Raw genomic sequence first — 13,891 nt, 5'->3', positions numbered from 1 at the left:
CGCCTCTGGCCAACCACAATTGCACACTTCACCGCGACCCGGTTAGATTTGGCCAATCAAACTTTGTAACGTCAACTAATTAGGACGCCAAAGAGAGCGCGATGGGCTCAGTCGTGGCGAGAAGCGCCATGATGACGTCACTCATAGGTAACGTTTTAAAGAGGTGTTTGTTCCCTTTTTTACTTCCACAGATTTTAAAGCAGTTTGTTTGAAGTCTGGGTTTCCTCTTTGGTTTCTAACGCTGAGCTCGTAGCAAAGAGGTTTTTTAGCCTGTCACTTACCGAATTCAACGAACTCATTTTTAAAAAATAATAGTTACGTGAACGGTAGTTCCGACGGTTCATAAAATCTGACACGGTTCTGCCTCCTAAATGCTTAAGTCTGTTATGCTTCCCCCCACCCCTCTTTTCTTCATCGGTTCTCTGAAGATCAGAATTCTTTGGCACCTTAAATGGTAATACATATTGCTACAAGCTGGCTGGAACCCGCGAATATACTGTTTTTAAGGAAACACATAAAATGCTGTCCTCGGCAAATATATACAAGAATAATATTTGCCTCAGCAGATGGCAGCACCTCGCTGACTCTCTCTGAGGTTGAAAACTAACCAGGTTGATCTGGTTAATGGAGGAATATCCCAGGTCTGTAGAGTTGGGGCTGTCTGCCTCAGCTGCAAATTTCTGGATGACAACTAGATGGCAGCAAGAGTTTTTTGGCTGACATTTAATGGCTGTCTGGCAGTTTATACCCTGTCTAGACTAGGGTGGGAAGTCAAAAACCGTCCCGGCATTGACAAATCACTTCCGTAACTATAAGAAGAGACTGTTAATAAAATGTATACAAGAAAGAATAAAAAGTGAAGTCAAACTGTTATAAAATACCTAAACACGATATGTGATAATTAAATGTAAAACTATAAAACAGGCTGGCTGTTCACAAGAGCAGTAATAACTAATGGTACAGCGCGCTAGATTAATTAGGAGACGCAGATGGAGTCAACCTTCCTGATCCGCCCTGTCTAGAGAGGTCGCTGTTGCGAACTCTTAGTCTTTCAAGTGTCCTTCCTATTCTTCCCAAAATAGTAGAGGAATGGGGATGGCGATTGGTGGTTAGTCTAGTCGTTCTACAATAGCACGTCTTTTGAAGCCCTCTTTGATGAGCGAATTTATCGGTGGCGGGTGACTGAGTCAGACGTTGTGCGCAGGCGCGGAAGGAGGAGGCCGTGGGCATTCGAAAGCGACTTCGCGGCTGGCTGCGGAGAAGCTCTGGCGAGTGGCGGCGGGTGAGTGCTTCGTCCTCCGCCTGTAGGGTGTTGAGGGGCGATGCCGATCTCCGTTTTCATCACCCCATCTCTCTCGCTTCATAATGGATGCTATGACCGCTTGCTTAATAATTTATCAGAAGGGCAGCTTCTCCTTCGCTCCTCTTTTTCTTGCAAAAAACCTCCTTTACCAACACTGCCTAACTAGACGAAAGCTAGTTTCATGCTATCCCAACACTTCCTTTCACAAGGCTTCTAACCAGATGCGGAAATAAATGTTGCCGTCCATATATCTCCTGCCCTACTGCCTTTCGTTGCATATCGGATTAATTTTTGCTGTTCATATGCTAAAATGGAATGAGAGAATAAATAAGTTACAAGCATGTCTCCCTATACAAGGGAACCCACAGGAGGCCAAATATGGTCCTCAAGGACTTCCAGATTAGTTTACCTCCTTGCCTCCATCATGATTCCCTTCCTAAGGACCCTGTATCCTTTGTGCACATCTGCTGCTTCCTCCTGAACCAAGAAACAAAGAATGCATCAATTCTGCCTCGGTACACTTAATTTTAACAGCAGTCAGCTTACTGGTCATATGAATGTATAAATATGTGTGAACTATGTACAAATAAAACAATGCAAATTTAATAAAATTTTACCAAAAACAAATTTTAGTACAGTAGTTTAAAGATTCAGCATAGAATTGAAATAGAGGGGATAAATACATTTTCATTTGCCCATAAAATAGAACAACAATAATACAAAACAAATCTGGTTAGAAGGGAGCATAGCTTCTATCACCACCTGCCTTTATAGAAGCTATTTAATTGGGGACTGAGACCATTCATGATGCTATGGAAAGTGCAAGTAGAACAAACTTGTAGCAGAAGGCAAACAGCAACAAGTAGCAGAATCAGGCTGGAGGGACTAGGCTTTTGAGTAACAAAACGGTGCAGTACAAAGCCTCAATAAATGATTGCATCAGTGGCTGGTAGAGGCAATTTAGAATGCTCCATGTCTAATAAAAAAGACTTACTTTTTTAAACATTAGTTTGTAAGTTAAAAAAGAACCAAAACTTTTTATTTAAAAAGTTAATAAAATTAAAAAGAAAAACAACCAACAACCCAAAGAGCATATTCGAAAAAAAGGACACACACTTGCACACAGTCTTGAGAAAAAAACATTTCAAATATCTACATTTCATTTTTTCTTTCCAAAATGACATGTGTACAGAAAAAATATTGTTATTAATAGTACTAATAAATTTGGCTGGATTAGGCTGAATTTGTTCTTCACTGTAGAGTTTTTAGAACTGTTTGTTGAGCTGTTAGGGGTTTTTTTTAAGACAGTTTCCCACACTTTTAAATACCACTGATGCAGTTTACTTTCCAAGGTTTTACTGTCATAAATCTAGCATTTAACAATCAAATGTGAATCAATTTCTTGGGCTAGTCCAATTTATATCCATAAGGAAATATAGGCAGTGAATCTATTATAGGATTCATTACAAAATATTATTGGGTGATTTTCCCAATTTCTTCAAAAACTTTTGACCTTACTGCCTGGATTCTGATTATCTGGGCATTGACAGCAAAGATTATATGTATCCATTTCTTTATGCCCTATGCTAGTGCTATAGAAGAGTTGCAATGTTTATAGTATTACTCTGGCAGAATGTAATATGATGCATAGATTCTTTATGTAGGCTATTCTTGATGATTCACTGATAATTCAAAAGTAGTTCTATGCTATAGTGAATTCCAGTGAAACTGATTATTTTCTCTTCCCAAATTACTCTTCCAAAGTTTTCAGGAAAACATTTTTTGCTTAAGGTCAGTGTTTATATAACATTGATGACATTCCCTTACTAATATGTGAAATATAAATACACCATTCTTCCAATATTGCCCTCTACAATTACATCTCTAATTATTTATCCCGTGCTTCACTTGTGAGTGATCAAGGAATAGGAGAAAAGAGTCTGTTCAGGAGTCAAACGTTATTTACATCCTCTTCAGACTTTTGATGGTTTTTAAATATGGATTTGAAATAGCAGCTATTTCCTACTTTCAAGAGGAAATGGTATTTCTTTAACTGAAAAAATGTATTGCTTACTCAGTTTGTACCCACTGAACATTCTTTGACTTTTTACTGGAAAATTGTATTTCTAGTAATTTCTAGCTTTTCTGATGCTAGGTTTTTTGGAATTATGTGTAAATAAAAAAAATTGCTCTATGTGAAACCACATAATAAACAGTTGAATTAAACACATTTGAAGTAAAAACTTGATGCATATGATTCTAATAGGAGTCATGTTTAGATTTAATGAATACAGTAATACAAGGGACACTTTAAGAGTGTACAAGGGACACTTTAAGAGTGTTTTCTTCATTTGCTTCTTCCTTTGAACTGCTGAGGTGAATAAGTAAAAAAGACTGTTCAAATGCTTTCACTGTTTGTATCAGAAAGAAAGGATTAATAAGCCAAAGCTGCTTGGCTCTAAGCTCTGGCTCCATTCAAAATACAGCTGCTGTTCAAAATTACTTATGAACAGGATCTACTATCTGGCAAATCCCATTAAATGTATATAGAAGTCAAATGTCCAATTATTCATTTTCTTTCCATGTAGAATAGGACTGAATAATTTGCAATCCATGGCTTGCCCATTGCCCTTATGCCCCCAGAATCTCATGATTGTACTGCTGAAATCTGGCAACAAATTTGGCAACAGCTTTCCATAGTGATATGAAATAAAATAAACACCACCTCCAGTAGGTTTTACGCATTTAATGCTTCCTCCAGTGCACACATCCAAAAGGGGACATTGGGCTCAACATTCTGATATTTTCCATCCTCCAGTGAATACTTAGGTTAGCACCATGCCTCATGCCAAACATTTTTTGTTTTAAATGCAGTCCTGGATTGCAAAAGTTTTGCTTGCCCCTGATATAGATGAAACTTAATGTGTATATTTTGGTAATAGAATGTGTATATCCTATTTAAATAATAGGATATAATCAGGAGAATATTTAAATTTGAGTTTTAAGATATAAATATTTAAATATGAGGTAATCAGGAAAAATTAATATGGGAAAATAGTCCATTCATTTTCATTTATGACTGAATTGGAGACAGGCCTGGAAACAGTATTTTGTGGTATTTATGTTTTTTTCAAATTCAGATGTATAAACTTTGCACCTTTCAAAAATGGAGCAACCTTCGGTCAGTTTGTGGGTCAAGATGGAACCTTTCATACTGGGATCATTGCAAATCCCCCCTCCTGCCAAGTTTAGCATGCATTACCTTCGGAAAATGTCAACCTATGTCAGGATGCGCTCCGGTCAAGATTATTATCCATACCTTACCTGGTCTATGTGGCGACACATTGCTTGTGGAAAACTACAGTTAGAGAAAGACCTGGCTTGGCTATATTTTGAATTGTTTGACAGTCTTGTTGAGCGGACTTCAGAGGAGCGTCTTGAATGGGCAGAAGTGATATCTAGCTGCACAACTGAGGAAGAGGCAGAGAAGCAAAGGAATCGGGTATGAAATAATCATATTTTCAAGTTATTTTTAAGGAATCTGAATTGTTACTGTTCATAATAGTAGTTTTGCCTCTGATGTCCTGTGCAGTCATTGCCCAAAAATGGTTTATTCCTTTCTGGTGTACATTGCAGCATAGAGCACTGATAATAGGTGGACCAACTTTGTTTTTAGAATTCCTTCAGCTACTTGAAATTTAAGCAATGGTCTATCTGTCTATTCCACTTAGGTACAATAATTTTCTGAATGAAAATCAGACAACCTTACTAAATATTCTATTTGAGTTTAAACTTTTTTTGGATCTTTCCTTAGTTATTTGTGGATACTCTTCAGTTCCTGCTGTTCCTTTATATTCAGCAATTAAACAAGGTTTCCTTGAGGACATCCCTTCTTGGAGATGAGTGGCCAAATCCCAGGTCTAAGTCTTACAGTGGGACAAAAGAATCTGCCAATCAGATTAAGGTATTGTTTGAACTGCTGTCCTCCAAGAACCATTCCCTGTAGAAGGACCTTCTGTGTTTTTGTTTAAAGATGATTGTGTTTGAAGATAATGTGGGAGTAACTTATAAAATTATAATGTACTTCTGAAATTCTTTCATACATTTACACTGCATGCTGAAATAGTTAAACAAAATATTTGTTTTTATTAAAAAGTGGCATTACATATAGTATGAATACCTATAAAATAATCTTTGATATCCATGTATACAGTCAAAACAAATAAGAAAATAATGATCCAATTAAATTGATTCAGCAAACTCTATAACTCTACAATATTACTACTGAGTATGTGCAATTTAGTTAATGCTGAGAATTTTATCAAGGTCACCTACCTACTGCCCTCAATATATGTTGAATTTTCAACTCCTATTATCCCCAGTTAGTATGGACCATGATAGAATAATAAGTGCTAAATCTATAGATCTTTCCTCTTTTTCAGTGATTGAATATGCACTGTATGTTGATGGACTTTTATCAAAGCACCTACCACGCATCTTAATACCTCTTAATATATTTTCCTTTGTATCTTTTATATTTTAGCATGATTGTACTTTAGGATCTTAAGAATTTCTAGCTTTTTGACTTTTTTTTTTTTTTAATAAACAGTAGGATGAAACCTGTACCATTCTGGCCCTGGTCATAGGAATGCAGGGAAATTGAAGAGCTGCTCTCTGCTACTTTTTATATTAGATGCCTATTACAGTTCCTAACAATTGAACAAGAAAAGACTGGAAAAAGAATCTGCACATTAATTACTTCTACTTATATTATACTTCATTTATTTATTACATTTATATCCCGCCTTTTCTTAAAACTTAAAATGGTATACATAATGCTTGATCTTCTATTTTTACCCCCAACAACAACCCTGTGATGTAGGTTAAGGTGAGAGAGAATGACTGGCTCAGAGTCACCCAGTGAGCTTCTGTGGGCAAGAACCTTGGTCTCCTTGGTGTCAGTCTAACATCATAATCACTTACACCCAGATTAGTATATAAATGTGGTTTTGTGGATTGATTCTTGTTTCTAATTTTTTTCTTATGTTTGGTTGCAAGAATTGGAATGACAACTACCACCATGACTTTGTTGAAAACCATCTCCAGGATCTTCTGGAATTGCTACTGGACCCAGATCAGCTCAGTGCCTCCTCTCATTCTAAGCACAATAGCCTGGTCTCACCTGAAGCTGTTCGAGCTCTTAGTTTCCTTATTGAAGGAAGTGTGAATCGAAACAGGACCGTCCACCCTCTTCATGAACTTGCGCTTTGGCAGCCATTGCATGCCAAGAGTGGCTTCTCAAAACTTTCTAAAGCCTTCTCCTTTGCAAAATTTGAATCATGGCTGAGGGCTTGTCTGACTGGGAACCCATTTGGAACAACAGCCTGCCTCACATCTGGAAGAAAGCTTGCATGGGCACAGCAAGGTACAATTATTTCTGATCATAGACTTCCTACTAACTACTTGATAGGATGTCTCCAGCATAACTACCCAGATTTAATCATTACCAAGGGATATTTTAGTTCAAGTTTACAATCCAAACACTGGCCTCATTAGGATTCATAACACAGTAATTTTAACAGTACTCTGACATCATAAATGGGAAATGTTGTAAGATTCACAAAGTTAAACAGGATCTGGAATAGACAGTTATTAGCTTCTTATGCATATTTGCCTGAGTTGAGAATGGATATTTATATGAAGTCCTAATCTCATGTAACATGCACTTTGACTACCGCTCTGTATCTCCATAATACCATTAAGAGGGAAAGTATAGTTTAAGAATGCATATAGGATGTGTAAGTGCATATTTGGACATCATAGGGATATTATAGGGCCTTTGATTTGATAATAAATTGGTGAGTTTTATGGGTTAACTTCATAATTAAAATCCTTACTGCTTGGGCTATGTTACATGCCAGAAAGAAATGTAGTTTTTTGTTTTGTTTTTGTTTAATATAAATACTTAGAAGCCATGCCTTTGTTGTAAAGAGGATTTCAGAGCACTGTACATAAATATCAACCATACAGCATAAAATCTAGGAACTTGTACAAGAAAATTGAGTGTGTTCAAATTATTTTAACCAACTTAACTAGAATATATTTTTGAATTGTTCTTACTGAAAGTTTCTTTGTCCTTGGGAAATAAGTTAAATGGGAGGTTTTGACTTCAGTAGAACTGTTTTTTAAAAATAATATTTTAATGATTCTTCCAGTTGAAGGAACAAGTAAACGGGCTAAAATAGCCTGTAATACTCATATAGTCCCTTCAGTACACCGTATGATTGTGATGAGCCAGGTTTACAAACAAACACTAGCAAAGAGCTCTGTTACCCTAGAAGATACTCATGTGAAGATTCATCACTGCTGTGAATCTTTTATCTATTTACTATCTCCATTGAGGTAAGTTATTTTTCAGTGGTCAGCCTTTGCAATCTGATATCAGAGATATGTGGATGATTGTATTTTATTGTCTTCAATCTTCTGCTTTTTTTTACTGGCTGTTTTTCCTGTCTTTCAGGTCTGTAACAATAGAAAAGTGCAGGAATAGCACCTTTGTCCTAGGTCCAGTGCAAACCGTAGTACATCTCCATAGTTGTGACAATGTCAGACTTGTTGCTGTTTGCCATCGCCTATCTCTGTCATCTACGACTGGTTGCACTTTGCATATTCTTACTCCAACTAGACCTCTCATTTTATTGGGTAACCAAGCAATAACCTTTGCTCCCTTCCATACCCATTATCCAATGCTTGAGGATCACATGGGCAGAACTGGCCTAGCCACTGTGCCTAACAATTGGGATAATCCAATGTTAGTATGTAAAGAAAACTGTGATAAAGGTGTATTCAGACTTCTCCCACCCTCAGAATTTTACCCCTTTGTTGTTCCATTTGAAATGGAGGGAGACACAACAGAAATTCCTGGTGGTCTGCCACCTGCATACCAAAAAGCACTGAGCCAACGAGAACAGAGGATACGAATCTGGCAGAAAACAGTGAAGGAAGCAGGGCTGACCAAGTAAGTAACAGTTAATTTTCGGAAGGAAGAACCAGTTGTAATGGCTTTAGAACAAAATGAGTCAATAGTATTACAAATTATAATGAAAATTTCTTGGATGGATGTTTTTTATTATTGTCTCTTGACTTGATAGTCCCAAAGGACATCTGTGGACCTTTTGTTAATCTGTTTTTACAGGTTTTACACGTATCAAGTAATAATTTTGTAAAACCTAGCTTCTTGGCTAGTAAATTAAAAGTTAGAAAATTAATAAACAAAATATCAAAAACACCAGAAATGGGGATGGACAACCTTTTGGCAGTAAAGGTACTCTACTTTTTAATTTTTAAAAAAAATTCAGCTTCTGAATGTCTCAGGGTGCAGGCTGTCACATGGTGATATCTCATGAACAGAAAGGAGCCACAATGTATGAGACAAATAATGCAATTTTTTGTTTTTGTCCTTGCTATTCTTATTAATTTTGTGTTGATCGTTTAATGATGATGAATGCTTTTGAACTTTTTGGGTTGATTAGAGTAGTTCAGTAACATAAATAATTTCTAAAAATAATAATTGTTAATTATATTTTCCATACTTTAAAAAAATCTCTTTTATAACACACACACACATACAAAATGAATTGAATTTACATACTGATTTAGAGATATAAAGCCTAGAAGAAGATGGGAAAAAATGAAAAAAAAATCTAGGCTTCCGCTTATCACCCACAACTGTGGAAAAATTGCAAAAATTATTTTGTTTTTCATGTTAACCATTTGACTGCTTGCTACTCCTTAAAGAGGCAAAAGTCATGAAGTGATACATTACTTACAAAAATAAGTAAATTTGATCAATACATTGATAAGCTATCTGAACATATCTTCAATTTTATAGACTTGACATAGTTTATGGTCCAACCAAGTTATACATAATACATCTTGTTATTTTTTTGCATTTTTATTGATACAAAGTATTATATACATAGAAATGTAAAATATAAATATAATATAAAATAATATGGAAACAAAATATTTAATTTAATTTTATTGTACTAGATATTTAAAAGTGCAACCAAGAAAAAGAGAAAGAAATAAAGGCACAAAAAGAAATAGAAAAGAGATTTACAAGTTGAATAAGAATTTTCAAAGTAACATTAGTTTAATACTACATATAAAGGTGATCTTATATCAGTGTACCTTTTAAAACCATTGTCAAAATCAAATAAATAATTATTAGCAAAGGCAACTAATGCAAGAAGCGTCCATCAGACTAAACAATAGGGGTTTCTGTCTAATTTGGGAAAGCCTGTCCTTATTATAACACATCAAGCAATATTCTAAAGTCTTATGCAAAGAGAAACCCAAACTTCAGGTGTGGTACAAATCACTGTGTAAAATTATAGTCCATAAACAGTTTCCAGATTGAATTAAATTCTGAATCAGATTTGGTTTGTAAATATTACACTGATGTATATCCCATCATGTGATCCTCCATTCTTCTAAATAAGAATTATATGTAATTTTCAGTAAGAAGCATAAACTATGCTAGCAGTTGTTCTCAGGGACAGAGCTAGTTCTGTATATTTTGTAGGAATATAATCCTTAGTAATAGAAAAAGTTGATATTTAAAGTTTGTTTCATTCTGTGGTGAATCATCTTCTAGAGTTGTTGAACTTTATGACATTACCAAGTATGAAAAAATGATTTAATTTGATTATTGTTTTTCTAGCAGTTTTTTGAATATGAGTTACCTATTTTGGCAATCAATACTCAGCTAATATTTCAATGGAAAAAATCTTACAGTAATTTCCCCTTGAATATAATATTTAGAATTTAATCAGGTCTTGAATGTTCCACCTTATTTTTGAATATTTGAATTTTAATATTCATTTATCTCATATTGCATTAAAAATGTTTAATGATGTGCCTGTAATTAAACAGCAATGATTTGTTTCTTTAAAGGTCTTTTTTTCCCCTTTACTTAGCCTTACCTCCTTTAGAACTTCTTCCTCAAAGGGCAGATGTGCTGTTAAGGTGTATAAAGATGGTGGAAACTTTTCTGTTGTTTTTCCTGTTCTTAACAGAACTGTCTTTTACTTATTTGTTAGATTTATATTCCATGGACAAAACCTGACTCTCCTGATTCATAGTCCAACATTGTAACCATTACAGCACAACAGCTTGCTGAAGCATTTTATGAAACGTTCTGTTGACTTTAAGTTTTTATATAGATTTAAATAATTTTGCTTTATTTTAATATTGTAAAAATCTCAACCAGGACCATACAATAAATCAAAACCCTTAAATAATAATGATAAAAACATTTGGACAGCGTGTATGTTCGCTGAAGAAAAGACTTAGCTGATAATGAATGTTTACAGAAATGTGTACAGCTCAGAGCTAATCCTTTTCCGGGTTTCAGGAATCAGAGGAAGACATTCCAGATGTTAGTGGAGAACAAATTCTATGAATGGCTAGTCCACACAGGGAGTCGTCAACAGCTTGATAGCTTGGTACTTCCTGCTGCAGGATCTAAACAGGCAGCAGGATAGGAGAACTCTTGAAGCAACCGAGTGATTAGGTGAGTTCAGAGGTCACATTTATACTGCAGGTGTAAAAACATTGTACTGTATTTTATTTTAATACAGTATGAACAATTATTGTTCTGTAATTCAAGTCAGAGGCTGATCTGGTCTCAGGCTATGGTGATGTAGGTTAGGAATGCACTTCTAGAAAGTACAGTTTAATTTGGCATTGTAAGATATTTGTAAGCAATGTAATCTCTAATTCGTAGATTTAAAAAAATCTACCAATTAAAGATTATGTTGATTACAAATATTTTAGTTATCTCCTCTTAGGTGTTTTTTTAAAATCCTGACTTCCTTTTACTTATCATGAATAAAATGTGTGGTATTATTATCTTCACATAAAATATAATAAGCATTCTCTATTTTCTCTTAAATTTGGACATCTCAGAAGAAAAACAAATTATGGCTCTCAGGTCCCTAATCCACACCTCATGCTTTCATAAATGCTCCAGTTACAGTAATAAACTTAGAGGCATCAATTTGCTATGCCCTTTTGCCTTGGAATGAGTAGTGGGTTGACATATGTCCTTATAGTTGTTTTATTAATTTTCTTGGTTCCTATTTATGCTATATAAATATGCTTCAAATTCCATCATTTTTTTTCTCTCAAACTGTTTCCTTTTCAAAACTGTATCACTTAGCAAAGTCTTACTTAAGCAGTTTCTGTACCTCATCTGCTATACTTTCTGCTTCTGGATTACTGACTATCCTAGTATCATTCTTTTATCATTGTGTACAATCCATTGCAACCTTGATGACCAAGGGCTTTGTCTCTTTGGTATTCTGTACAGTGCTAACATTCAGTTACTGTTTAATATATGAAAGATCACTGTTTAGAAATAAATGGTTGATGCTTCATTTCATTCTTATGCATACAAAATGTTGCTTACTAATGGCAAACTAAGCTGGGCACTTTTCTCCATAATTATATTATTACTCTGTGTTATGTGTTTGTGATTGTAAACTGCTACTACTGTGTAATTGGAATGTGATGAGACTGTTGATTCAACAATTAAATCTCTATCTGTTTTTATTACAGTTCTGGAGATGCACTGTGCCAAGTGAAAAGTGTTTCCCTCACAATAGACTGGGGCCAAATTGATTAAAAACTCTTAGAACTTTCCTAATGAATTTAGAAACATGGATTTGCTTGGTGGCATTATCAAGAAGGAAATGGACTTTACTGCATATTTCACACTGTGTGGTATCTTCACTTGCTCTGGATCTTTTTAGGAAACCAGTCAGGATATTGCTATTAACACTTTATTGTATACTTGACAGCAGAATTTAGGTTCCTCGCATGCTTAAATGTGCAGGAAAAGGAGTTGCTTCCTTGATGTAAAGATAGTGGTAGTGTTCTGGCTGCTGGGTGAATTATTTCTCTGTTATTAATTAAATATTGTTTATATTAATGTTTCTAGTTATATTTTATATCAGTTGTTTAGCACTTCAACTAGGAAATTTAATTAAATTGACACAATGATATTTTGTGTCTTGTTTCCTTTTTTCAGATTTGATGACATAACAACACATTACCATCCATGTACTTTGGGAAAAGGGTCTTGGAGACCATGGATTGAATCCAGACTTAAAGTAGACCCATTGAACTGTACAGATTTAAGTTAGTCAGAACTAATGAGTCAGAACTAAGTTGATTTCAGTGGCCAACTTATGACTAAGTTGCTGTTTTTTCCTATTTGAAAAAAATAGGCAGATCTAGGGATAATTTTTCTTCATTTTTTGCAACAGTAAAATCTCAGGTCTGCCACTGAAGCTGGCAGTTGGGAGTTTCAAGGCAGAAAAAAAAGGTACTTCTTTGGGGGTGTCTGATTTTTGAAAAAACTGTATATAAAATTGTTCTGAAAGACAACTAGATGCCTCTTCAGTGTTCACAAGCAGACAAAGGAAACACTCTTCTCTCACTGTTGTTCTCCTGAAACTCCCCCCTGCAGGGATATGATCTACAGGTAATACTGTCTCTTCAAGATTTCTACACCTTGATAGACTTGTGCTCAATGCATTTTATCTAACCCAAGCTGGGGAATTCTGGGAATTGAAGTCCACACACCTTAAAATGGTCAAAGTTGAGAAACACTGATCTAACCTGTCTTTAAAACCACTGGAGTTAACGTCTATCCCTGTGACTTATGGTAATGAATTCCACAAGTTAATTATGCATCACGTAGGAATTGTTTTCTTTTGTTTGTTCTAAATTTCCTTCCAATCACCTGCATTAGATGGGTCATAGTCCTAGTGTATTAGAGTGGGAAGAACCTGCTTTCTCCATATGCTATGCATGATTGTATATTTGCATGGTTTTATATATGTTTCCCCTCAGTTGTCTTCTTTCCAAGCTAAAGAGTGCTAAACATTCCAGCCTTTTTTTGTAAGAAAATTAGCAAGGTTGCCCTTTTCTGCACTTTTCCAGTTTTGTTACATCCTTTTTCAAATGCAAGACCAGAATATTACTGCAGAAGTGGATGTACAGTAGATGCACATCAGAACATTTTTATTTTCTCTCCCTTTTGTAATGATCTTAGCATGGAATTTTCTTTTTTACAATTGCATATGTTGGCAATACACAGTATGCAACTCTGAGGTGATGGAATGTGGGCAACAGTACGTTGATTTGCAAGTTAATCTCTAGGTTAGGGACCCTGGCTTGCATAGAATGGTGTGAGCATGCTCAGGTAAACTTGGCTTTTGTTGTTTTATGGCTTACTCCTACCTTTGCCTGGTGAGCTGAGGGAAACAAAGATGAGCCATATCCACTGTCCCCGTGCCTTCTTGGACTATCCTGGATCCTGCTGAAAATTTCTAGAATATTGCCCGCCTATTGTCCTTGGTCAGATCTCATGAAGCAGTACCCTAAGACACCCATACTGAAATACTTGCTTATATGGTCTTAGATTAAAAAATGGCAGGCTTGGAAAGATCCTGTGGCCAATCCCCAAACCTACAGTATATAATATCAGTTTTACATATACAGGTAGTCCTCGTTTAG

The 13,891-nt window shown here is 35.4% G+C and overlaps 1 protein-coding gene across 3 annotated transcripts; it reads left to right on the top strand.

Annotated features, from left to right (window-relative positions):
- Positions 1-15: 15 nt before the first annotated feature.
- On the top strand, positions 16-12,377 carry TBCCD1 (TBCC domain containing 1). Of its 3 annotated transcripts, none has more exons than XM_063306825.1 (8): positions 16-147; positions 4,444-4,805; positions 5,118-5,267; positions 6,362-6,728; positions 7,519-7,705; positions 7,824-8,321; positions 10,722-10,880; positions 11,927-12,377. In XM_063306825.1, the coding sequence occupies exons 2-7, from the start codon at positions 4,470-4,472 to the stop codon at positions 10,849-10,851; spliced, it is 1,668 nt and encodes a 555-aa protein (XP_063162895.1). In that variant the 5' UTR covers positions 16-147; positions 4,444-4,469; the 3' UTR covers positions 10,852-10,880; positions 11,927-12,377. The 3 variants fall into 3 exon arrangements, with proteins under 3 accessions (XP_063162895.1, XP_063162893.1, XP_063162894.1); XM_063306823.1 differs by lacking the exon at positions 16-147 and adding an exon at positions 1,166-1,282; XM_063306824.1 differs by lacking the exon at positions 16-147 and having other exon boundaries at positions 4,312-4,805.
- Positions 12,378-13,891: the final 1,514 nt, after the last annotated feature.

Source organism: Candoia aspera, chromosome 6 (assembly GCF_035149785.1).
Source record: "Candoia aspera isolate rCanAsp1 chromosome 6, rCanAsp1.hap2, whole genome shotgun sequence".
In the NCBI taxonomy this organism is placed as follows: domain Eukaryota; kingdom Metazoa; phylum Chordata; class Lepidosauria; order Squamata; family Boidae; genus Candoia; species Candoia aspera.
Note: the sequence above shows the minus strand (reverse complement) of the source record. Positions and strands in the feature narration are given on the sequence as shown.

What these genes read in the sequence shown, in the direction of transcription:
- TBCCD1 (XM_063306825.1), top strand. Translation starts at nt 4,470, where the DNA reads ATGGAGCAACCTTCGGTCAGTTTGTGGGTCAAGATGGAACCTTTCATA. An exon ending in AATCTGCCAATCAGATTAAG is followed by an intron (nt 5,268 to 6,361) that starts GTATTGTTTGAA and finishes TTTGGTTGCAAG; the next exon opens with AATTGGAATGACAACTACCA. An exon ending in GCTTGCATGGGCACAGCAAG is followed by an intron (nt 6,729 to 7,518) that starts GTACAATTATTT and finishes TGATTCTTCCAG; the next exon opens with TTGAAGGAACAAGTAAACGG.